Below are 27,322 nucleotides of genomic sequence, written 5' to 3'. Positions count from 1 at the left end.
CCTCGGCCTCCCAAAGTGCTGGGATTACAGGTGTGAGCCACCGCGCCTGACTAAACTTTGTTATTTTTTAACAACTCTCCTTATATAAAGCACAAACTGTAAAAAATTTTTTTCAAGTTTTTAATTTATCTTTTACATTTCCCTATTGTGTTCTTCAAAAAATTATGTGATCAAATTTATTTTTTCTCTTTTGACTTCTGGATTTTAATTTGTACTACCTTTCCCTTATTCCATTGTTATAAATGAATTCACCCATTTTGGGGATTTTAGTTGGTAGTCTTTGTTTCTTAGAGCAGTTTTAGATGCACCAAAACTTGAAAAATTTACATAAAAGTTGAGCAGGTAGTACGGAGTATTCCCATGTATCTCCTCCTTTATATATAGTTTTCCCTATTATTAGCATTTTGAATTAGTGTGGTACAGTTGTTAAAATTGATGAACCAATATTGACAAACTATTATTAACTAAAGTACATAGTTTACATTAAAGTTCACTCTTCATACAAATGTATGACACATTTATACCATTAGTGTCATACAGAATAGATTGACTGCCCCAAAATGCCCTGTGCCTACCTATTCATCACTTCCTCTCTCCCCTACAAACCTCTGATCTTTTTTTTTGAGATGGAGTCTTGCTCTCACCAGGCTGGAGTACAGTAGCACAATTTTGGCTCACTGCAACCTCCGCCTCCCGGGTTCAAGCAATTCTCCTGCCTCAGCTTCTCAAGTAGCTGGGACTACAGGTGCATACCATCATGCCTGGCTAATTTTTTGCATTTTTAGTAAAGATGGGGTTTCACCGTGTTAGCCAGGATGGTCTCAATCTCCTGACCTTGTGATTGCCCGCCTCAGCCTCCCAAAGTGCTGAGATTACAGGCATGAGCCACCATGCCTGGCCAAACCACTGATCTTTTTACTATCTCTGTAGTTTTATCTTTTCCAGATGTGATATTAGACTGAATATAGCATGTAGCCTTTTCAGCTTGACTTCTTGCACTTAGTAATATCCATTTAAGGTTTCTGCATGTCTTTTCATGGCTTGATAGTTTATTTTTGTAATCATTGGATATTCTATTGTATGGATATATCACAGTTTAATCATTGACCTACTGAAAGACATCTTGGTTGCCAAGTTTGGGCAATTATGAATGAAGTTGCTATTAATATCCATATTTAGGTTTTTGTGTGGTCCTAAGTTTCCAACTCCATTAGGTAAATACCAGAGGAGTGTGATTGCTGGACTGTATGGTAAGATTATATTTAGTTGTGTAAGACACTGCTAGCTGCCTTCCAAAGTGGCTGTACCATTTTGCATTCCCACCAGCAGTGAATGAAAGTTCCTGTTGTTCCACATCCTTGTCAGCATTTGGTGTTGTCAGTGTTCCATATTTTGGCTAGCATAATAGGTAAATAGTGGTATCTCTTTGTTTTAATTTGCATTTCCCTGATGACATATGATATGGAGGATCTTTTCATATGCTTATTTTGCATCTGTCTGTCTTTGAAGAGATTTAGGTCTTTGGTTCATTTTTTAATTGGGTTGTTTGTTTTCTTATTATTGAATTTCATATATTTTGGATAACAGTCCTTTATTGGATGTATTTTTTGCAAATATTTTCTTCGAGACAAGCTAGCTTGTGGCTTGTCTTTTCATTCTCTTTATTCTAGTAGTGTTTAATGCTTTTTAAAATAATATATGCCTGCACACTTAAATTTATTACTGGATATTTTATATCTTTTACCCTATTATAAATGAATTCTTCCTTCTGTTATCTTCTAATACACAGAGACACAGTGACACATACAGACATACACTGATGCATTCTTATATAATATATATGTATTTAACATATACATCTTATCTATTATATAACAGGCATAACATGTATACACATATATATACCTAGGTATTATACATACACACACATACCTATAAATATATATATATATATATACAGGCATTATATATATAATATATGTAGTGGATATTATATATATACACACGCATATACCTAAGTATTATATATATACCATATATGAAAGATTGATTTCTGCATACTAATTTTGTCTTTTGACCTTATGAATTTTTGTTATAAATTGAAAAATGAACTAGTTACAACTATTATACTTATTAATAATAAGCAAAATAGTATTTCACTTATAAGGATATTATTACTGTCACTTATTACTAGGCAATTTTTTCTATTTATATTCTTGTTTGTTTTCTAAGATACTGTTATCTACTATTAGAAAGTAGAACTATATATATATATATCATGCATAATTCTTCTACATTTACATTTTATTAGGCAGTAAATAGGCAAGTAAAAATTTACTGGCATTGCCTCTATTTACAAAAATTGATTGACATACATGTTAAAATATATTAATTTTAACTAGTCAGTTATTTTTGTCCTAAATCCACTACTTAGCCTAATACTCAATAAGGAGAAATATTTACAGATGTTTGGATTGTTCTCAAAATACTTGTTTATGAACTAAAAGCTTGCGTTAGGGAATATATGTTACTTCATTTGGCTTGCTTTTTAAAAATGTGTAACTCATGCTATTTCTTTTTTCCCAAAACCTTTGAATTTGTTCCTTAGTTAGAATGTTCTTCTTGAGACCAGCAACTTTCAGTTATACTTGAACTTTGCTACTTTGTCAACAGAAAAGATCAACGTTTTAGATAATTTGTTATTTTCAGAATATGGAACTGAAGAAAAAAACTAAGTTAGTAAAATCTGAGATAGAATAACAAGTATAAACTTAGGGTGATCTTTATAATAATTGTTGATATTTGAAACATATATTTTTGGACCATTATTGTCAATGATGTATCTTTTTGGTAGGATATTTACAATATTGCTAAAACATCATTGATTTATAATGACTTGTCAATTAAAATTTTCTTACATTGACTTTCTAAACTAGAGTAAGTGAAATAAATCAAATGGTTAGGGTATACATAATACCGTTTACATAGGCAAGGGGGTGTTAAGTCCAAAACGTTAAAGAGTCTGAGTTGTTACCCTACTTGTGTGTGTGTGTGTGTGTGTGTGTGTAATATATATATATATAATACACATATAGAAGGCTTATGAATTAGAGAACTGACCTTATAGCAATAACAGCAGCCAGAGTAGCATGGTAGTGCTAGTTCCTCATACCTCGTTCTGTATTGAGTGACTAAACAAGTGTCAGATGCTTATACCTATACATAGCAAGGTTTGAAGAAAGAGAACTTCAACATTATTAATCTCCAAGCTTATATAGGAGCTGGCACACTTACTTTCCCCTCTGAAGAGAAAGTACTTATCTTTTTCTGTGGAATGTAACAGCAGAAGAGGAAGGTCTCTAACCCTAAATATAAGCATTTGACTCTGGGGAAGAGAAGATAGTGAGTAGAAAAAAACAAAAATTATTTTTCCTCTGTCTCACACAACATAGAATACTTTCGTGACCAGATGTTTGAGGAGTCTTCTCCACACACCAACTCTGTAGCTGACATCAGCAGGGTGTCCTCTCATTTAATTCTGATGGTACCTACCTGAAGATAGTATCAGATCCTGCGTGTTGAAGGCCAAGTCCCCAAGACTGCCCCCTACTTGGGAGGCCAGTCACATAGGACAAAAGTTCCCATGCTTCTGTCTGAACAGCTATAAATTGGGGTTCTCATGACTCCAACAAGCCCTTCATCAGGCTTGGCTGTTCTCTAGAGTGGCTCACAGAACTCAGGAAAACAATTATTTACATTTATTGGTTTGCAAAGGATACAGATGAAAAGATGCATGGGGCAGGGCACATGGGAAAGGGCATGGAACTTCCATGCTCTCCCCTGGTGTGCCACCCTGCAAGAATTTCTGGGTGTTCTGCTATCTGGAAGTTCTTCAGACTCTGTCCCTTTGGGGTTTTATGGGGACTGTTATGTAGATATGATTGATTATATGATTGATTAAACCACTGGCCATTGGTGATCAACTAACCTTCAGCCCCTCTCTCCTCCTCAGAGATTGGGGGTTGGAGCTGAAAAGTTATAATGCTCTAATCATGCCTTGGTCTTTTAGTGACTAGGCCTCATCCTGAAGCTATCTGTTAGCCGTCAGTCAGCCCATTAGCATACAGAAGACATCAGTTTGGTGGAGATTGTAAGGAGGGGGTTGGAGATCAAATATATATTTCATAGTATCACAGATAGGTTTAATTTTTCTTTGAATGGAGGCAGATGTCTCTTGGAGAAGAGGAAACAAGCCTGGAATGGGAATTCTCCATTTTTCTGTCTTTCTAGATTTTATCTTCAGGAGACTTGGTCTGTGTAGGAGCACTGGGAGAGCCATGCAGGATTTCCTTCTAACAGGGGCACATGTAAATGCATATAGTATGCATGTATGTGGCATGAATATTACAAGGTTTCACAGAAACTGATCATATTGGTTGACAGGAATGGTATGGGGAAGCTGGGGATAGAGGAAGAAGGACTTTTAGGCAGACTCTTTAGTCTTTAACTTTTTTGCTACCTTTTGCGTTTTGAACCATATAAAAGTATTACTATTTTGTGAAATAAATGAAATTTAAATTAAAAATGAGAATTTGGATTTATAGTCTAAAAAATTCTTAATTCTGCTTTCCAAATATACAAAGTGCAAAGTGGTGGAATTGAGTGGTTCATTTCCTATGTGAGGAAAATTTTACTTCCCAGCTTCCAGATGGGGTTAAGAATGGTAATACAGTTGGCCCTCCCCATTCACGGGTTCTGCATATGTGTATTCAACTACATGGGGATCGAAAATATTTGAAAAAAATAATCAAATATAACAACAATAAAAAAGACAATATTTAAAATATAGTATAACTGCATAGCATTTACATTGTAGCAGATATTATACATAATTTAGAGATTATTTAAATTATACAGGAAGATGTATGTAGGTTACAGCAAATTCTATGCCATTTTATATGGGACTTGAGCATCCATGGGTTTTGGTATCCAGGAATCAATCCTGGATTTCAATTCCATGAGGATACTGAGAGATGATTGTATTTAGAAAAGGAAAGTAACAACTAATTTTTATTGATTGAGAATATGAGCAATTATATTTATTTTCCTTATTCTTATATCTTATACTTACAGCCCCATGAGATTATTGTAGTGATCAAAATAACATGTGAGAATAACATTATGGATTTTGCCCAGTGCTCTAAAATGTTATTGTTTTTTTTTTTCTATATAAATGCAGGAAGTTTCATTTATCAGTTAAAAAAATGCTGGTCATGGTAACACACCTGTAATCCCAGCACTTTGGGAGGCCAAGGTGGGCAGATCACAATGTCAGTAGTTTGAGACCAGCCTGGCCAATATGGTGAAACCCTGTCTGTACTAAAAATACAAAAATTAGCTGGGCATGGTGGTGGGCACCTGTAATCCCAACTACTTGGAAGGCTGAGGCAGGAGAATCGTTTGAACCCAGGAAATGGAGGTTGCAGTGAGCTGAGATCATGCCACTGCACTCCAGCCTGGGCGACCCAGTGAGACTCCGTCTCAAAAAAAAGAAAAAAAACAAATGTGAGTTCATGGTGTTGCAGTTGGTGGGGATATTTGCCCTGAGGCAGCAGTTGCAAAGAAAGGCCATTCTTTTTTTTTTTTTTTAATTGCAGATGTAGTTTTGCTCTTGTTGCCCAGTCTAGAGTGCAATGGTGCACTAGATTTTAGCTCACTGCAACCCCCGCCTCCTGGGTTCAAGCAGTTCTCTTGCCTCAGCCTCCTGAGTTGCTGGGTTTACAGGTGGCTGCCACCATGCCCGGCTAATTTTTTGTATTTTTAGTAGATACAGGGTTTCACCATGTTGGCCAGGCTGGTCTCAAACTTCTGACCTCAGGTGATCCATCCGCATTAACCTCCCAAAGTGCTGGGATTACAGGAGAGAGACATTGCCCCCAGCCCATTCTTTTTTACCTGAACTCATTATTGACTCCTAAGAATCCTCAGGCCAGGTGAGGTGGCTCATACTGTAATACCAGCACTTTGGAAGGCTAAGGAAAGAGGATCACTTGAGACCAGGAGATCAAAACCAGCTTGGGCAATATAAGGAGACCCCAGTCTCTACAAAAAAATTTTAGAGGCCGGGTGCGGTGGCTCAAGCCTGTAATCCCAGCACTTTGGGAGGCCGAGGCGGGTGGATCACGAGGTCAAGAGATCGAGACCATCCTGGTCAACATGGTGAAACCCCGTCTCTACTAAAAATACAAAATATTAGCTGGGCATGGTGGCACGTGCCTGTAATCCCAGCTACTTGGGAGACTGAGGCAGGAGAATTGCCTGAACCCGGGAGGCAGAGGTTGCGGTGAGCCGAGATCGCGCCATTGCACTCCAGCCTGGGTAATAAGAGTGAAACTCCGTCTCAAAAAAAAAAAAAAAAAAAAAAAAATTTTAGAAATTAGCCAGGCATGATGATACATGCCTGTTGTCCTAGTTACTTGGACTGAGGCAGAGACAGGAGAATGGCTTGAGCCCAGAAGCTCAAGGCTGCAATGAGCTATGATTTTGCCACTCATCCTGTGTGACAGAGCAAGACCTTCAAAAAAAAAAAAAAAAAATCAAAAGTTGCAAAAGAAAAAAAAATCATCAAATGATGCAAAAAGAAAAGGTAGTCCAGTAAGAAAGTGAAGTCTCATTAACTCTTTATTAAGATATGGTACTTCTTCTTATGACAATACTGTATTTTGTCAGAAAATAAAAATTCCTTTTTCTTTAATATTCTACTCATAATATGAACGTCAAATATTAGAAGAATTATTTTTAACTGTCATAGTTTCTACTGATATTTTATTCTTTAACACATTATTGCAGAGTGTAAGGATTGAGTGTTTAGGCATTGTTACTGTAGAACCTCTGGGGAAAGTTACTTTTAGAAGTGTCTTCCTCTAAAACTCCTAAACTGTGCCTATGCTATTGCTCATTCTTTTGTATATATCAGATTTGTTTCTATACAATATTGTCAGGTGGGTTCCTGTGTGAAAATGATGTACTTTTTACTGGGAAAGTATAAGAAAAAAATGCTTTTCCTGGACTTGAATTCCTCACAGCTCTGTTAATTGGTATTAATGATTATATCTCCAAGCTGTGAATTTTTAGACAAAGTGCTTCTACCAATACATACATGGTACATGACATATATTAGGTACTAAAATATTGGATTTGTGGATGATGAATTTGGAAGTTTCACTTTTTGGTTGTTAAAAATGAGAAGACCTGAAATCCTCTTAAGTTTTAAGCTCATAAAATTGTTTCTGGTAATTATAGTTTTATAAGAAGCAAGCTAATAGGAGAATATATAATTTATGACACAAAAGTAAGACTGATATTTGCCAACTTCATTATTGTATTTTTTTTTTTTAATTGCATTTTAGGTTTTGGGGTACATGTGCAGAGCATGCAATACAGTTGCATAGGTACACACAGGGCAGTGTGTTTTGTTTGCTTTCTCCCCTTCACCCACATTTGGTATTTCTCCCCTGGCAATCCCTCCCCACCTCCCCCTCCCACTGGCCCTCCCCTTTTCCCCCGATAGACCCCAGTGTTTAGTACTCCCCCTCTGTGTCCATGTGTTCTCATTTTTCATCACCCGCCTATGAGTGAGAATATGCGGTGTTTCATTTTCTGTTCTTGTGTCAGTTTGCTGAGAATGATGTTCTCCAGATTCATCCATGTCCCTATAAACGACACGAACTCATCATTTCTGATTGCTGCATAATATTCCATGGTGTATATGTGCCACATTTTCCCAATCCAGTCTATCATCGATGGGCATTTGGGTTGATTCCAGGTCTTTGCTATTGTAAACAGTGCTGCAATGAACATTCGTGTGCATGTGTCCTTGTAGTAGAACGATTTATAGTCCTTTGGATATATACCCAGTAATGGGATTGCTGGGTCAAATGGGATTTCTATTTCTAAGGCCTTGAGGAATCGCCACACCGTCTTCCACAATGGTTGGACTAATTTACACTCCCACCAACAGTGTAAAAGTGTTCCTTTTTCTCCACATCCTCTCCAGCATCTGTTGTCTCCAGATTTTTTAATGATCGCCATTCTAACTGGCGTGAGATGGTATCTCAATGTGGTTTTGATTTGCATCTCTCTGATGACCAGTGACGATGAGCATTTTTTCATATGATTGTTGGCCTCATATATGTCTTCTTTCGTAAAGTGTCTGTTCATATCCTTTGCCCACTTTTGAATGGGCTTGTTTGTTTTTTTCCTGTAAATCCGTTTGAGTTCTTTGTAAATTCTGGATATCAGCCCTTTGTCAGATGGGTAAACTGCAAAAATTTTTTCCCATTCTGTTGGTTGCCGATTCACACTAGAGACTGTTTCTTTTGCCGTGCAGAAGCTGTGGAGTTTGATTAGGTCCCATTTGTCTATTTTGGCTTTTGTTGCCAATGCTTTTGGTGTTTTGTTCATGAAGTCCTTGCCTACTCCTATGTCCTGGATGGTTTTGCCTAGATTTCCTTCTAGGGTTTTTATGGTGCCAGGTCTTATGTTTAAGTCTTTAATCCATCTGGAGTTAATTTTAGTGTAAGGTGTCAGGAAGGGGTCCAGTTTCTGCTTTCTACACATGGCTAGCCAGTTTTCCCAACACCATTTGTTGAACAGGGAGTCCTTTCCCCATTGCTTGTTTTTGTCAGGTTTATCAAAGATTGTATGGTTGTAGCTATGTTGTGTTGCCTCTGATGCCTCTGTTCTGTTCCATTGATCTATATCTCTGTTTTGGTACCAGTACCATGCTGTTTTGATTACTGTAGCCTTATAGTATAGTTTGAAATCCGGTAGTGTGATGCCCCCCGCTGTGTTCTTTTTGCTTAGAATTGACTTGGCTATGCGGGCTCTCTTTTGGTTCCATATGAAGTTCAAGGTGTTTTTTTCCGGTCTGTGAAGAAAGTCAATGGTAGCTTGATGGGGATAGCGTTGATTCTGTAAATTACTTTGGGCAGTATAGCCATTTTCACGATATTGATTCTTCCTAACCATGAACATGGAATGTTTCTCCATCTGTTTGTGTCCTCTCTGATTTCGTTGAGCAGTGGTTTGTAGTTTTCCCTGAAGAGGTCCCTTAAGTTCCTTGTGAGTTGTATTCCAAGGTATTTTATTCTTTTTGTAGCAATTGTGAATGGCAGTTCATTCTTGATTTGGCTCTCTTTAAGTCTGTTATTGGTGTAGAGGAAGGCTTGTGATTTTTGCACATTGATTTTATATCCTGAGACTTTGCTGAAGTTGCTTATCAGTTTCAGGAGTTTTTGGGCTGAGGCGATGGGGTCTTCTAGGTATATTATCATGTCGTCTGCAAATAGAGACAATTTGGCTTCCACCTTTCCTATTTGAATACGCTTTATTTCTTTTTCTTGCCTGATTGCTCTGGCTAGAACTTCCAGTACTATAGTGAATAGGAGTGGTGACAGAGGGCATCCTTGTCTAGTGCTGGATTTCAAAGCGAATGCTTCCAGTTTTTGCCCATTCAGTATGATATTGGCTGTTGGTTTGTCGTAAATAGCTTTTATTATTTTGAGATACGTTCCATCGATACCGAGTTTATTGAGGGTTTTTAGCATAAAGGGCTGTTGAATTTTGTCGAATGCCTTCTCTGCATCAATTGAGATAATCATGTGGTTTTTGTTTTTGGTTCTGTTTATGTGGTGAATTACGTTGATAGGCTTGCGTATGTTGAACCAGCCTTGCATCCCTGGGATGAATCCTACTTGATCATGATGGATAAGTTTTTTGATTTGCTGTTGCAATCGGCTTGCCAATATTTTATTGAAGATTTTTGCATCTATGCTCATCATGGATATTGGCCTGAAGTTTTCTTTTCTTGTTGGGTCTCTGCCGGGTTTTGGTATCAGGATGATATTGGTCTCGTAGAATGATTTGGGTAGGATTCCTTCTTTTTGGATTATTTGGAATAGTTTCAGAAGAAATGGTACCAGCTCCTCTTTGTGTGTCTGGTAGAATTCGGCTGTGAACCCGTCTGGACCTGGGCTTTTTTTGTGTGGTAGGCTCTTAATTGCTGCCTCGACTTCTGCCCTTGTTATTGGTCCATTCATAGTTTCAGCTTCCTCCTGGTTTAGGCTTGGGAGGACACAGGAGTCCAGGAATTTATCCATTTCTTCCAGGTTTACTAGTTTATGTGCATAGAGTTGTTTGTAATATTCTCTGATGATGGTTTGAATTTCTGTGGAATCTGTGGTGATTTCCCCTTTATCATTTTTTATTGCATCTATTTGGTTGTTCTCTCTTTTCTTTTTAATCAGTCTGGCTAGTGGTCTGTCTATTTTGTTGATCTTTTCAAAAAACCAGCTCTTGGATTTATTGATTTTTTGGAGGGTTTTTCGTGTCTCAATCTCTTTCAGTTCAGCTCTGATCTTAGTTATTTCTTGTCTTCTGCTGGGTTTTGAGTTTTTTTGATCTTGCTCCTCTAGCTCTTTCAATTTTGACGATAGGGTGTCAATTTTGGATCTCTCCATTCTTCTCATATGGGCACTTATTGCTATATACTTTCCTCTAGAGACTGCTTTAAATGTGTCCCAGAGATTCTGGCATGTTGTGTCTTCATTCTCATTGGTTTCGAAGAATTCTTTATTTCTGCCTTCATTTCGTTGTTTATCCAGTCAACATTCAGGAGCCAGTTGTTCAGTTTCCATGAAGCTGTGCGGTTCTGGGTTGGTTTCTGAATTCTGAGTTCTAACTTGATTGCACTATGGTCTGAGAGGCTGTTTGTTATGATTTCAGTTGTTTTGCATTTGCTGAGCAGTGCTTTACTTCCAATTATGTGGTCAATTTTAGAGTAGGTATGATGTGGTGCTGAGAAGAATGTATATTCTGTGGATTTGGGGTGGAGAGTTCTGTAAATGTCTATCAGGTTTGCTTGCTCCAGGTCTGAGTTCAAGCCCTGGATATCCTTGTTGATTTTCTGTCTGGTTGATCTGTCTAATATTGACAGTGGAGTGTTAAAGTCTCCCACTATTATTGTGTGGGAGTCTAAGTCTCTTTGTAAGTCATTAAGAACTTGCCTTATGTATCTGGGTGCTCCTGTATTGGGTCCATATATGTTTAGGATCGTTAGCTCTTCTTGTTGTATCGATCCTTTTACCATTATGTAATGGCCTTCTTTGTCTCTTTTGATCTTTGTTGCTTTAAAGTCTATTTTATCAGAGATGAGGATTGCAACTCCTGCTTGTTTTTGCTCTCCATTTGCTTGGTAAATCTTCCTCCATCCCTTTATTTTGAGCCTTTGTGTATCCTTGCATGTGAGATGGGTTTCCTGGATACAGCACACTGCTGGGTTTTGGCTTTTTATCCAATTTGCCAGTCTGTGTCTTTTGATTGGTGCATTTAGTCCATTTACATTTAGGGTTAATATTGTTATGTGTGAGTTTGACACTGCCATTTTGATGCTAGCTGGCTGTTTTGCCCGTTAGTTGTTGTAGATTCTTCATTACGTTGATGCTCTTTAGCATTTAGTGTGATTTTGGAATGGCTGGTACTGGTTGTTCCTTTCTATGTGTAGTGCCTCTTTCAGGAGCTCTTGTAAAGCAGGGCTGGTGGTGACAAAATCTCTGAGTGCTTGCTTGTTCGCAAAGGATTTTATTTTTCCTTCACTTCTGAAGCTCAGTTTGGCTGGATATGATATTCTGGGTTGAAAGTTCTTTTCTTTAAGGATGTTGAATATTGGCCCCCACTCTCTTCTGGCTTGTAGAGTTTCTGCCGAGAGATCTGCTGTGAGTCTGATGGGCTTCCCTTTGTGGGTGACCCAACGTTTCTCTCTGGCTTCCCTTAGTATTTTCTCCTTTATTTCAACCTTGTTGAATCTGACGATTATGTGCCTTGGGGTTGCTCTTCTTGCGGAATATCTCTGTGGTGTTCTCTGTATTTCCTGCATTTGAGTGTTGGCCTGTCTTGCTAGGTGGGGGAAATTTTCCTGGATAATGTCCTGCAGAGTATTTTCCAGCTTGGATTCATTCTCTTCATCACATTCTGGTACGCCTATCAAACGTAGGTTAGGTCTCTTCACATAGTCCCACATTTCTTGGAGACTTTGTTCATTCCTTTTTGCGCTTTTTTCTCTGATCTTGGTTTCTTGTTTTATTTCATTGAGTTGATCCTCGACTTCTGATATTCTTTCTTCTGCTTGGTCAATTCGGCTATTGAAACTTGTGCATGTTTCGCGAAGTTCTCGTATTGTGTTTTTCAGCTCCTTTAATTCATTCATATTCCTCTCTCAGGTATCCATTCTTGTTATCATTTCCTCAAATCTTTTTTCAAATCTTTTTTCAAGGTTCTTAGTTTTTTTACGTTGATTTAAAACATGTTCTTTTAGCTCACAAAAGTTTCTCATTATCCACCTTCTGAAGTCTAATTCCGTCATTTCGTCACAGTCATTCTCCGTCCAGCTTTGTTCCCTTGTTGGTGAGGAGTTTTGGTCCTTTCTAGGTGGCGAGTTGTTCTGGTTTCGGGTGTTTTCCTCCTTTTTGTGCTGGTTTCTTCCCATCTTTGTGGATTTATCCACCTGTCGTCTGTGTAGTTACTGACTTTTTGATTGGATCTCTGAGTGGACACCCAGATTGTTGATGATGGAGTATTTCTGTTACTTGGTTTTCCTTCTACCAGTCTAGCCCCTTCGCTGTACGACCGCTGAGGTCCACTCCAGGCCCTGCTTGTCTGGGGTGCACCTGTAGCGGCTGCAGAACAGCGAGGGATGCTACCAGTTTCTTTTTCTGCTATCTTTGTCCCAGGATGATGTCTCCCGAATGTCAGTCCTATGGATATAGAGGGGTCAGGGAGTTGCTTGAGGAGACAGTCTGTAGGAGCTCAAGTGCTGAGCTGTGAGCTCTGTTGTTCATTCAGGGCTGCTAGGCTGCTATGTTTAGTTCTGCTGCAACCTAACTCGTAAGAAAACCCCTTTTTTTTCCTCAGATGTTCTGTCTGGGGGGGGTTGGGGCTTTCCTTGTGAGTGTCCGCCTCACTGTCCTGCCCAGCTAGGAGGCAGTCTAGTCACTTTTTGCCTGTCGAGGCTCCGCCCTGCTGGTGTGAGGTTCGCCCTTTTCCTGCAGGCTCCGCCCTTCTGCTGTGGTCTCCGCCCTGTTGCCTCGGGCTACGCCCTGCAGTGGAGTCTCTCTGTTGTACCGGGTTGCCTCGGCAGCGGCAGGCTGCGTCAGCAATGGGCGTGTACCTCAGTAGGGGCTGATTGCCTGGCTGATGCCCCTCCCCTGCGGAGCTGCGCTTTGAAAAAAAACCTATTCACCGGGAGCGTTAGGAATCGCCGTTTTGTTTGTCGCACTGCGCTCCCCCAAACGCTAAATCCCTGGGATTTCCTGGGCTGGGTCACAGTTCAAGACCCGTTCAGTCTCAAGTTCAGCCCTCTCGGGTCTTAGTTTGCCGGTTCAACAGGGCACCCGTAACAGTGCGCTTTTGTATGGAGCGCCTCTGCGCTCCGGTGCGGGCCGGAGCCGCACCGGCTGCCGGCTACGCCAGCGGTGACCTCTGCCTGGCGTCCCGCGTCTCTTTTATACCTGGGAATTTCCCCGTCTGTGGGCAACTAAGATCCATCTGGAAATGCTTCCCCGACTCACCCTCTCCGTGCGTCCAGCGAGAGCTTCAATCCTGGGTTGTCCTCACAGCGCCATCTTGAGTCCTCCTCCCCATTATTGTATTTTTAAGAGGTGGCTTCTACCTGTTGGTTTGTTTTTAATCTGTGTTAATTTAGAAAATACTTCATAAAAGACTTTGGGATATTTCTTTTTGTATGGGAATCTGCCCAGTCATAGTATATGGTTATTAATTTGGATAAAAGTAATTTCTTTCTCTCTTTGTCTTTTTTTTTTTCTGGGGATTTTGGTATGCTAAAACATTTATATTTTGGTTTTTATTGGGTTCTGAGAATTCAAATGATGACAGAAATGTAATACAAAAATTGTCTCTATCTCAAGAAATACTGAGTAGCCTGCTGCTCTAGAAGTAGGGTCAGATAGACCCTTTGTTGTTTTTCTTTCTAACACCCACTCAATTCTTGGCCAAATATCTTACCTACCTAGGAGTTATTGCAGGGAAATCTCAGGAAAAGCATGCCAAAGAAATGGAAGGCCTATACAGGAAGAACTGTAGCTAGAGCAGTTCCAGGCTGTTTACCCCATCAACAGAGGAAGAAAATCTCAAGAGAGACTTTTCCTTTAACCCAGTTTTGTCAGCATTTCTCCTCTTTGGAAATGGAGTAAAGGAGCACAGGCTGTGGAATGAATCTTCATATTCTGAAAATTAACGTATTAATGAATATATTAAAGTGAGGAAGCCATTAGGAAAAATTATAGAGATCATTAAATTATGAATGTCATTAGTTTTGGTTATTATTATGTCATGGATAATGACTACTTGATGAGCTTTGGGACATTAGACAGGGTAACCTCTTTAAGCCCCATGACCTTATCTTTAAAATGGGGTTAATGATAGTACTGTTTTCAGATGGTTGCCATGAAAATTAAACAAGACAGAGTGCATTGCTGAGGGTTTTTAGTTATAAGCCCTAGAATCTGGGTCTGACTGGCTTAAGCAGAAAAGGATTTGGAGTGGATATAGGAAATCTCAACCTTGCTAGAAGGGCTGGAGAACTGGACTCAAAGGTTAGACAGCTCTGCATTACAGTGAAAATTATGACACAGAATGAGTTTGAGGAGGACAGCTGCGTTATTGCTGAGCATTGGATGCTGCAGCTTGCATCCCTTGCACTGGGGCTGTGACTAACACTTGTCATTGCTACCTTTGAAGCCAGCTGTTACTGCCACTGCTTCTTGAAATAATTCTTAACTGTTGCTTGTTGTTGGTATCACTTGCTCCTGCTTCAGAATCTCAGGCAAGTGATTCTTTGTCAGATAGTCATGCTTTGTAACAGGGAGCCTGGAAAAGCAAGGTTATGATAGTATCAGCCTTCACTTGGGCTCTGCCTACTGTGAAGACCTAGAAAACTGGACAAAGCAAAAGGGAGTTGACATCTCCCCAAATTGATAAATTGCCACTACTTATAAAGTGCTTAGTACTATGCCTGGCATGTGGTAAGTACCTAATAAATATTTGCCAGTCGTTATTGCAAACAATGGTTGGGGAGGGTCATACACTCAGACTTAATTTTTGAAGCAAATGGATCGGAGGTAGTAAAACAATAAAAGTCATGACTAGGTGAATGTAATTTCCAAGCCTAGAATTTACATGGTAATCCAATTAAGCTTACTAGATTGTACCTCTCAACTATTTTGAAGTAACTGAAGGGTGATTCTGGACTGGCTAGCTAAAATGTATAGGCAGCCAATAGCCCAGCTTGCCACTGAGACTCCATTGCTATTCTTTAGTTGCTATCTTTCTACCTGGTTTCCCATTTTTATGAGTGGTCAGTAATATAATTTAGAAAAACCTGGCCTTGATGTCAGATGCTCTACCAGCAATTAGAAGTATGATATGGAGCAGGTTACTTAGTCTCCAGATTGTTGCCTATGTGTGTAATAATGTTGCACAAGTATTGTTGAAGGGTTAAATGGAAACTGGAAAATACCTAGCACATAATGAATACTGCCCAGTACATATTTCTTATAAAAACAAAACAGCCCTGGGAATGATAGAAGATCAAGTTTTATATTTCTTTTAAAAAATGAAAGAAATGTGTAATGAATGGGTAAATATTTAAGCCAGTGTAATTTAGGGCAGTGCTTTCAGGGTGCCCACTAAGTGGAAATATTTTTATAGTAATAAAATAAATAAGAAATAAGAAATAAACAAGAAAATAAATAAAATATGCAAGATCTTTGCCTCAAGGGCATGAGGGTTTAATGAGGATAAACAAGAAAATAAATAAGGCATTATTTGACCTTTTCATTTTCCTTCTCTCATGAATGGGGTTTCTAGAGGCTACATGATGTGTGATGTCACAACAGATTGGATACAGGAGCAGAAATGAAAATCCAGCTGTCTTCTATTTAGTCCGATGTTAAAGATATTTGCAAAAATATAAAACAATACTACTCTTCTCACTAAGTGTTCCTTTGATTTTGGAAATTTTGGTTGTTTTTTTTAAGAAAGTATTTATGTTAACATATAATGGTGTTTATTTTTAAAAGAGTTAATAAATATTTTAAAATTTTTGTTTTAATTTCTATTTTGGCAACTATGGGTAAACATAACTTAGATAAACAAAAATTCCTTGAGGAACACAATAATTTTAAAGAATATAAGTTTTCTGAGACCAAAAAGTTTGAGAACTGCTGTATTAGGAAAAACTTTCTAAGAGGAAACTTTGTTTGACTAATTTATTTGAAGTATTTGAGTGAACCTTTGTTTATTTAAGTATGTGGATCTGCAACATGAAAATTTTAAAACGTTTTCAAAAAGTTTTAAAGTTTAGCCTATCAAAAAAGTACACTTATGCACATAGGGATTAAGTGGAATGAGTTGTTAGGAAAAGAGAATTTATACAGGGGTAGACAACTTTTAAAAAGGGATAATTTTGGGTGAAGAAATAAGATCAGTCAGTCTGATTTATACATTGAAAGGATGATTCAGAAGAATTATGGTCTAGTGGAAAGATTAGTGGAGTAGGATTGAGAACACCTGTTTTGTATTCTGTCTCTAGCTTCTTGGTTCAATAAATGCATATTTGAGTAAGCTTTTAAGTGTTTTGAACTTCCATTTCTTCAAATAAAGAATGGGAGTAAATAATTCCTGCCCTCTTTTTCTTTCATCCATTCAACAAATATTTATTGAATATCTACAGTGCACTAGGCACTATTACAAGTTTTTACAGATATAGTGATAAAATATGCAAGATCTTTGCCTCAAGGGCATGAGGGTTTAATGAGGATAAACAAGAAAATAAATATATAGATAATTATAAATTATAATAAGTACTATAAGGAATCAACTAGTGAAATGAGAGGAAAATGCTATAGGCTTACTTACATGGGACCAACAGAGAAGACTTCTCTGAGGCAACGATGTTTAATCTGAGATCATATTTATGAAATGGAGCAAAAGGAATAGCTTCCAGCAAAGAAAAATGTGTGCAGAGGCTCTGAGGTTTGCCTAGAATGTTGTAAACATGAGAACAAAATGAGGTTGGAGAGGTAGATAAGGTCTAGATCATGTAGGACCTTATAGGCCATGCAAAGAAGCCTGCTGTTTAAGTATGTGAAGGGTTTAAATGTGTTCAAGGCTGAGAGATCTGTGTGGGATTATTTGGTCAGACTAGGATGTTAGCAAATGCAGTTTTAATCTGTTGAGACCATTGTCATAGAGAATACCATTTCTCACAACTCTCCCTGGTTGATGTTCTCAGAGACAGAGTAAAGTTCTGGAGAGTGATTCTAATCTAGTATTATTAAAATGCTTACGTTATTGCTGCTGACAATTTGTTCAATGGAAATCTGTTTCTCCTTTGGTTAGGTTGTTAAAAGAAGTGTGGTGCAACTAAATATCAGATTTTTCCACTAATTATATCTGTATTTATTTCAGTGCTCTTCTTTTTAATGAAGTGAAATATATTACTAACCTGGAAGACCTTCAAAACATAGAAAATGCTCTGAAAGGGAAAGCAAATATTGTATTCTCATATGTAAAAGCCATTGGGATACCAGGTATTCTTTAACTTCTGCTTTAATCTTTGCTGTGCCTCTGCACTCATGTATGTTGAAATACTTAAAATAGCGTATTTTCTGACTGCATTCTTAATATGTAAAATAAATCTAAAACATCTTTACTATTACGCTGTTTTTCTTTAAATGGGCAGCATAATATAGAGGGAGGTTGAACAAGGACTCTCTAGGTTAGACGTCCTGCCATACTGATAACTCAGTAATCAGTAGTGAGCCCTTGGACAAGTTACTTAACTTCAGTTTCCTAGCGATTAAGATGGGGAAAATAAATTATGCCTACCTTAATGTTATTGTGAGAATCAAATGCATTTGAATAATTAGAATGGTTCCTGGAGTATAGTAGATGCTCTGAAAGTGTTAGCTATTTCTTTTTGATTTCCGTTTAGTCCTCCTGTACCTGGCATAGTAGTTTCCAGTATTCAATATATAATGTTGACTAGCTTAGACTGGAAGGAGCAAAGATAGAGTAAGGGAGAAAAACAGGAAGTTATTGCAATAAATCAAGCAAGAGATGATGCTGGCTGGCTTGGACCAGGGTGACGGCAATGGAGTGGCAACAAATTTGAATTTTAGCAGTGTTTGGAAAGTAAAGCTAACTGAGTTTGCTGATCTATTGGATATAGATTGAGAAATAATGAGACAAGAGTGTTTCTGGAATTTGGGCCTGAGCTACTTGAAAGGTGAAATTGCTAGCATCTGCAGTTCAGAAGACTGGGAATAGATAATCTGGAGAGGAAGCTCCTGGAATTCATTTTTTGACATCATCCTTGTGAAATACCCAATAGATATTCAAGTAGAGATATCAATATGGTAGTTGGATATTACTAGACTGCATTTTATGTTGGGGGTACAGATTAGGAATGTAAATGTGAGAAATAAAGCTGTGAGGCCAGAAGAGATCACTGAGTGAGTCTAGATGGAAAAGAGAAGACTGAACCTGTTAGATACTTCAACATTTATGGATCAGTACAGTAAGGAGGAACCAATGAAGGAGACAGAATGAATGTCGTAGAAGTGCCCAGTAAGCAAGGTAAAAGTAGAGTTTTAAGGAAGAAAGCAGGAACAATTATGTGAAATGATGCTGAAAGGTTGAGTAAGATCAGAAGTGGCAAGTGGCCATTATGCTTAGCAATGTGGAAGTTACTGGTGACCCTGACAAGCAGTTTCTGTATGCCTAATAGGTGGGGTATAAAACAGAACAGGTAGAGAGCAATTGAAGACTGTTAATATAGACACTCCTTAGAGAAATTTTGCTATTGGGTAGGAGAAAAATGGGGCACTGGCTGGAAGAATATATGGGGTTAGGAGAAGAATTTTTTTTAAAGCATATTTGTATGTTAACGAGAAAGATCCAGTAGAAAAGGGGAAATGCCTCACCTAGGAAAAAGGGGAGAACTGCTGGAGTAAAGTTTTCGAGTAGGCAAAAGGGGATGGAATCTAGCCAACAAGGGCAGGGGTTGTTCTTAGGTGGGAGCACAGAAGCTTCATCTGTGGTAACCAGAGGGATGAGAAAATATCCCTTCAGCCAAGTGGGTAAATATGGTGCTAAGAGTTATAAAATTTTTTTGGTTTGTTTTTTAATTGGTTCTTTGTTCTCCATGAAAAAGACACAAAATCATCAGCCAGTTTGAGAGAAGAGTTGAGAGAGTTATTTCCAAGGCCTGGAAATAAAGAGTGGTTGTTAGGCAGCAATAATAGTTAATATCAGCAATTTAAAGTGATACCATTAGCATGGTGATACTACCTTGTTTTGACTTCCCTCCCACTCTCCCCAGCTATGTTTCCTTTTGCAGCTCTAAGTATAGAACAGGCAGAGCACTGACTTAACCTGGATTGTATTTTTGAACCTAAAATATAGGGCAGGGGAATTATTACAAAGATTGACCAGGAAATTTCCTCCTATTTAAGGAGGAAAGAGAAGATCAGAGGGGGAAGACCTATGGATTGTAGGTCCCTGCTGGGTTAGAGTTGTGTGCTAAACAGAGTGAGCTGGAGATATGTGTTTGTGTGGGACAGGAGGCTAGATATGGAGATTATGGAGGGGATTGCAGTAATTGGCAACTACAAGGTGTGGAGTTAGTGGTTAAGATATGATTGAAGAAAGATGACTGGAGTAAAGAAGGCCAAGGCATGAGACGCTAGGTTTTTGAAAGGATTGTCTATGTGGATAATAAAATTCCCAAGGATTATGACTGGAGTAGTATTAGAAAGAGTGACAGTGTGACAAAGGCTGAATTCTTCATGAATGACAGGGAGTGATCCTGGCTAGGGTGGTAGGTGACCCCAAGGTGGAGTGGTGAGTGGAATAATCTGATGATATGAAATTCAAGTGCTAGGGGAATATGTGGGAAATGGGAAGATTATTGTCTTGAAATGACAGTGAGGAGAAAGGGGGAAATAAAATATGAAAAGAAGGAATCATCAAAGAAATACTTCCAGAAAATTTCCTGGAACTAAAGGATTTGAGCTTCCAGACGGAAAGGACCCATCAAGTCCCAGCATAGTGGATGACCACAGAGACGCACTAAGACATCCCATTTTGAAATTTTAGAATATTAGTTAAAAAGACTATTCTAAGACCTTCCAGAGGTGAAAGAAGAGTTTGCAGTTCAAGGATCAAGAATCAGAATGGCATTGAACTTAAATTGCTGCACTAGAAATGTAAGGAAATGGAGCAATATTTTCAGAATTCTCAGGGGAAATGACTTGAACCTAGAATTCTGTGCCCAGCCAACTATAGTTAGTTGTGAAAATAAAATTAAGACATTTTCAGATGTTCAGGGCTGCAAAAGTTGTCTATTCCATATGTCCTCTCACAGGAAGGCATTAGATAATGGGCACAAGGGAGCAATAAAGAAGGTGATATTGGATAACTGGCAAAAGGACCCAACACAAGAGAGGGAATAAGAGAATCCTCAGGATGGCAGTTGTGCAGCAGGTCAAGTAGCAAGAGTCCATATTGGAGTAAATCAGAAGGCTCTGCAGAAATGTTTACAAGAATATGGATTTGATAGTATACTTGATATATTTGAAGTATTGAGAGAGTTAGACAATTGTTTGGAAGAGTTTAGGAAGAAATTAGGAAAAACTTGAACAAAAATTTTTAAAAGATAGTTATAACTATAGTGAAGAAGTTGCTCAAAAAGGGAAAGTGACTTATCTGTAAATAGTATTTACTGAGTCAACAAAATAAATACTGGATATTGATCTAATAAAAGTTAGAACTGTATTGGGAGAGTTGGGAGAGTTGAGTTTACATTTGTGGAGCTGAGTTTCAGAAAAGAGAGCTGGTTTATCATCTTCCACAGTAGAAAGGCAACAGATAATACTAATGTCATATATTATATACACGTATATATAAAAGTATATATATATATATACTTATATAAGTGTATGTATATAGAATATACAATATTCTGTTCAGAATAGAAATATATATACTTATATACACATATGTCATATATATGTTTATATATACTTAAATATGTATGTATAGATATGTACATATATATGTATGTGTGTATATATACCTACATTATATACATGTATGTATATACTTATGTGTGTATGTATATGTATGTTTATATAATGCTTTGTATAATATATAATACTTTATATAATATGTTTATATAACATACATACATAAGTATATACATTATATACATGTATGTATATATGCATGTATGTATATGTGTATATTTATATATACACATATACATACATAAGTATAAACATATACACATATACATACATAAGTATATATAAATATACATATACATACATATATAGGTGTATATACATATATATAAACATACATATATACGTACATAAGTATATATATGTATATATACACGTATATATAAATGCATTATATATGTATATAAAATGTATGTATATACATATATAATGTATATATATAAAACATATATACATATATATAAAATGTATATATATGTATATATGTAAAGTATGTATATGTGTGTGTGTGTATATATATATGTGTACAGAAACAAGAATTGAAATAAAAGAAATAAGAAGAAATAGAGTTGAAAGTGCTTGTTCCTTGGGAATTGGAAATGCAGTAGAGGATGGGGGAATGGCTGTTTTTCTTAATATGCCTTGTAAAATTATTTTCTTTCAGTATAAGTTTGATTTAAAAAACTAACCCAGAACTAATATACACAGACACATACACAAATAAAACCTGACATGAAAGTTGTATGGTGGATTCATATTCTCTTCCCTACTACTAGAAAGAAACTACCACAAGTTTGTTGTATATTATATTCTCAAGTAAAAGCTCATTTTCTGTTCCCTCTGAGTTCTTCTTTTACCTTTAATAGAATAGACTTTTTATAATTTCTTTTAACTGCCTGCATTTTCCCAACTAGTTTATTTGCAAAGGATTTTTCTTTAAATATAGTAGAACGTAAAAGAGTGTAGGATGATATTCAGAATAGAGGTTTATGTAGAGTCACACAAACTAACTCTTTCTGTCTCCCAACTCCTTTCATCTCTTATTCAGAGCACAGAGCAGTCATGGAAGCTGCTTTTGTGTATGGGACTACATATCAATTTGTCTTAACCACAGAAATTGCCCTTTTGGAAAGTATTGGGTATGTATAAAAAGCACATGTAAACAATTTAAAGTTTTTTTTTCCTCGTTCACTTATTTCACATTACTTAGCATTTCCATTATATTCCCAGAGCATGGGCTTATATGAAGGAATCATAGCAGATGTGAATATATAAATGAAGCCTGAAATCCTCTTTATTACTGTTGTCTGCTGTATTACAGTCTTAAAAAATACAGAAGTGATGTTAGACTAAGGTAATGAAGGCAGTATGGATAAGCCACAAGATACAAGTGGCCAAGTGGGATATCTTAGGAATGTATCTCCTGCAGTGAACAAATAGGGGGTAAATATAACAGCTTTCAAAATGAAGCTTCAGAAATTCTTTGTGAGACTTTTATAAATTACTTTGTCGTAATAATCTTAAATGTATTGAAGTACAGTTTTTGAACAGAATGTTTGAATGTTTATTTTTCTTGTCTAGTTTACAATTTTAGGTAGAAGCCTACTTTCCATTCTTTTTGGCTGGCTACCTAGGGTTAAAGTTTTCTTTATTTTTTTTGACTTCAAAACATTCTTCAGGAAAATTAATCCAAAACAGGGCAAAACGGTGATTGTATGACCTTTTAATGCCATCCAAGAGTTTTTAATGAGCCCTCCTGCTGACCTCTCAGGAAATACCAGCTATATGATATACCACACACAAATGTTTAAAGCCAAGATGTTTTACAGCTCTACATGTAGAGGCCAGTGTATAGCAAACTGATAAGGTGTAATAACTTTTGAGGGAATGGGAGTAGGCAGAGTAGGCAGAGAAAAAAGTTTCTACAAAGAGAAGTTATGTTGTTATTGAACTGCATGACAGTAACCAGCATTCCTTTTTCCATTAGTCTCTCTCCTTATTTACCTGTCTCATTCTGCTGGTTCTCTCATTAATGAGTTAAATAAAATGGATGCATGCTCACTGTTTGTCTGTACTGCTGATTTCCCATTCTGGAATTGGGGGAAGCCTTGTTATTCTCCATACACAGTGATTGCATGCTAGCCCCACAGTTTCTCTGAGGGTTAGTTGTTTGTATTCTCTTGTGTTAACAGCTTCTATATTTTTTAGTTAATGAATAATTGCAAATAATGGTGATATGCTTAAAACATAAAGAGGTGGTTATTTATTGGCAAGGTATAGGTCCTATTCTTTACCTTACACATCCTATTCAGTAAGTTTATACATATACATATATATAGTATATGTGTATATATAGTCTATTTATACACAGACACACAGAATATGTATATATAATCTGAGACTAAAGCATGGTATTGTTCTGTAAGATTTTTTTGTTCTCCTGTTTTTTAAATGGGAGTTTAAAAATGCACAGTTATCTTCTTATCCTGTTTTTCATTTGCTTCTTATGCTGTTTTTCATTTTCATGAGTATATGATGTATTGGGGAAGTTTGGATTATCATTTCTTCATGGATAACAAGATGGTGATGAGTCATCTCTGGACCTGAGGTGACAGGGAAAGATTATGGATTCTGAATACAGTGGTGCTGTGATGTTACTTCTGGATAAAGTGGTTGGCTATTTGGGTTGTCTCCTAATAGGAGTTAAGTGAATTTCACTTGTTAGTTCTTTCATTCAGCAAATATTTATTGAATGCCTTCTATGTGATATAGATGCTATTCTAGTTTCTGGCATTATAACATCAGTTAAGGCTAGTATATTAATTGCTGTATCATATTCGATCTGAGTGTGTGTGAAGTTATATGTTAGTTAAGAAAAGTGCCAGTTGGCGGGGCGCGGTGGCTCAAGCCTGTAATCCCAGTACTTTTGGAGGCCGAGGCGGGTGGATCACAAGGTCAAGAGATCAAGACCATCCTGGTCAACATGGTGAAACCCCGTCTCTACTAAAAATACAAAAAATTAGCTGGGCATGGTGGTGTGTGCCTGTAATCCCAGCTACTCGGGAGGCTGAGGCAGGAGAATTGCCTGAACCTAGGAGGCGGAGGTTGCAGTGAGCCGAGATCATGCCATTGCACTCCAGCCTGGGTAACAAGAGCAAAAAAAAAACCCTCCATCTCAAAAAAAAAAAGAAAGAAAAGAAAAAGAAAGGTGCCTGTTATAGGTAATAAAAGAGATAGCATGCCATAGACTCCAGTACTTTCTGCTACCTCTGTATATTCCCTTTCTAAAGAATCTATGGGCCAAGAAGGGTATTATCCATGCCCCCATCCATATCACAATCAAGTAAATCAGAGGTGGGCACCCGACCTAGGGCCAGCCAGTCCATTGGTTTACTTGAGCAAATGAGAGAGATGAGAGATCCTCTCTCCCAGGAACTTAGATTGGACTTGGAAAAACTGGATTATACAACATGGTAGCTCTCTTGCTCACAGTAATGATTTGCCCACTTATAAGTAAAACAGAAAGGTGTCTTCCACCTCTTCAGTTACTGAATTGGTAACTGAAAAGTGTTAATGGCAAAGTGAAGTTTCCTGAACTCTTGCTGTTCAGTTCTCTACATTTATCTTCTGACTCTTCTCTGATCCAATTATTTGAATTTTCCTTATATTCTGTGAGATTTTCTTATAAACTTCAAATAAGTTTCACTATTTTTGTTTTCTGTTATCGGCAAGCAAATAAATGATCCCTGATAAAATAATTTTCCAACATTATTCTTTTGTTTCAAGGCTGCAATGTGAAGTCCAGCCTTACTTATTAGGACCTTCTGCACTCACCACTTTACTTTCAGCAGTATGTGACTGTTCAGGAATCCCCTCAATAAGTTATATGCTTTCATTGCATCTTAACTTTTGTTTGAAATGCTTATTTGTCCCGTCCAATTGGAGAGGTCATTTTCTCCTTTTTGTTTTTTAAGCTCTGCAACAAACTGCCTTTTCTCCTCCTTCCTTCTCCTTCCTAATTTGAAGCAGAAAGAAAATATTTCCTTGTTCCTCATAGTATTTTTACATATTATAGCACTTACCAAGTCCATTTTAATTGTTTTGCTAAATATATCTCCTTCAAGGATGTAATTGTTTTATTTATCTTTATCTGTTGTGTTTTGCATAGGGCCTAACCCATGTTTTGCATAGGGATTAAGTAAAGCTTTGAGTGACTATTTCTTTAATCATTGAATTGATTAGAAATTACTTTGTAATTAAATTTGAAATCAGTGAACCTTGTAAGCTCACTTTAAATATGTCTCAAGAATTGAAATAGCATTTTAAAAATAAAATTTTGTAGTATTTTGCCAAACCCTACTAATGCCATATGGATATTTCTAAAATGCTATTTTAATTTTGGCAAACTTTATCTCCACTATAAGTTTATCTTTGAATTCTCATACTGAAGGGAATGCCAAAGCTCAAATTATAAGCCATATTTGCTGAGTTTTGTAAGATTTCAGATACAAACTCACAAACTCCCACAAACTGTCACATGGTTTCTATTTTAGAATGTTTTGGCTGAAGTTTATTCAAAACAGCTTTGGGTTTAAATTAAATATAGAAAATTTGTGTTACAAAGCTTCATTTAGCATAGCTCTAGAAAGGCAACTATATTTAAAGATAATCTCATTGTCCGCAAGGTGACAGCCTTTTATGGAAAAAAGGTTATAAGCCTGCCTGTAACCTATTATAATTTAGAAACTACCATGCTAAAAAGTTCAGGAAAAAAACTGTTTATACAACTCATGTGGTTTGTACAGATATTAAGGTTAATTTACTTTAATATCCTGTATCTTCTTTTTTGCCCAAGTTTATTTAATTTGAATGCTATACTCTTTCAGGCTTTTACTAAAGTAATAATCAAAAGCATGAGACTTAACACAAAATTTATCGTTACATCTTTTTGAATGGTAAAGGGATCACACAATGAACTTCATTAAGTTAATTTTTAATTTGTAGCTCTGAGGATGTGGAATATGCACATCTCTACTTTTTTCATTGTAAACTAGTCTTGGACTTGACTCAGCAATGTAGAAGAACACTAATGGAACAGCCGTTGACTACACTGAACATTCACCTGTTTATTAAGAGAATGAAGGCACCTCTGTTGGTATGTGTCTTTATATTTTTGTTTTCTACTGTCTGTATAATTGCAAAAGCTATGTGTCTTATTTTAATATAGTAGATCATTTATACATAAAATTTATTAAGTTTTGACTTACAGATGCATGTTCACTTGGATGAGTTAGTTATCTTTCCCCTTTTTTGAGTGTTTTTCTTTCATTTTGAGGGACTTAGGAATAATTCCTTATTAAAGGTAGAATAGAAGATAGACTATCCATTAAATGACTTTTTAATGCCTTTACATATTATTGCATTGAAACCCAAATATAGAATTGTGTAAGTGAAACTATTCTGTGGTAGTAATAATGAACTCTGGGTTTTGGTGAGTATTCACAGATCATAAAGACCACGTCATGGTTAAGAAAAGACCTCTTTTATGAATGCTTTGATCACTGTTTTAAGAGTTGGTGGATATTAGAACCATAGGATTTCTGATGCTGCAGTTTTCTTACCATTAGCCTGAAAGAATGTTATAGAGACACTAGGTGATGGTGATCAGCAGACTTCTCTCTGAAAGGTTGAAGGATTGTGCTGAGCATGTGTAAAATCTTCAGTGGATCTTCTCATTCAGTATGTCTTTTTTAAAATGTAAAAATGGTGCACATGTATTTTAAGTAATCCAAACATTGCAGCAAAGTATGAAGGAAAAGTTTAAGAAGTCACTTAATCCTTTCACGCAGAAATTAACTTTAGATGACCATCACACTTATTATCTTTGTACCCATGTGGATATGTAGAGATAGGGGAATGAATGCATTAATGGACATGTCATATTGTATGTAATACTTTATAGTGAGATGTCTAATCTTGGTTTAATAGAAGAAAAAGAAACTGATGTGAAACTACAGGGATTATGGAACTTTGATAAGTGTTTTTCATCAGTAGATGGCTTTTGAGGAATGTTATCTCAGGTGTTTAAAATGGTTATGGAAGACATTAGGAAATAAAAATAATTATTTTTTAAAACTTTGTATTTCTATTTTAGATAGTAT

At 36.9% G+C, this 27,322-nt stretch overlaps 1 protein-coding gene across 32 annotated transcripts in view; it reads left to right on the top strand.

The window, feature by feature from the left end:
* The window catches only part of TXNDC16 (thioredoxin domain containing 16), a 143,444-nt gene that overhangs the window by 21,198 nt on the left and 94,924 nt on the right, over positions 1–27,322 (top strand). For 25 of the 32 annotated variants that reach the window (XM_035260529.3, XM_009006034.5, XM_035260526.3 and 22 more), the window contains 3 exons: positions 17,545–17,666; positions 22,210–22,300; positions 26,166–26,316. In XM_035260529.3, the coding sequence (XP_035116420.3) occupies positions 17,545–17,666; positions 22,210–22,300; positions 26,166–26,316 (364 nt within the window). The remainder of the gene's footprint in view (positions 1–17,544; positions 17,667–22,209; positions 22,301–26,165; positions 26,317–27,322) is intronic. The other 7 variants (XM_078334929.1, XM_078334926.1, XM_078334928.1 and 4 more) reach the window with 1 other exon arrangement.

The sequence above is a fragment of the Callithrix jacchus genome, chromosome 8 (assembly GCF_049354715.1).
Source record: "Callithrix jacchus isolate 240 chromosome 8, calJac240_pri, whole genome shotgun sequence".
NCBI lineage: Eukaryota > Metazoa > Chordata > Mammalia > Primates > Cebidae > Callithrix > Callithrix jacchus.
Note: the sequence above shows the minus strand (reverse complement) of the source record. Positions and strands in the feature narration are given on the sequence as shown.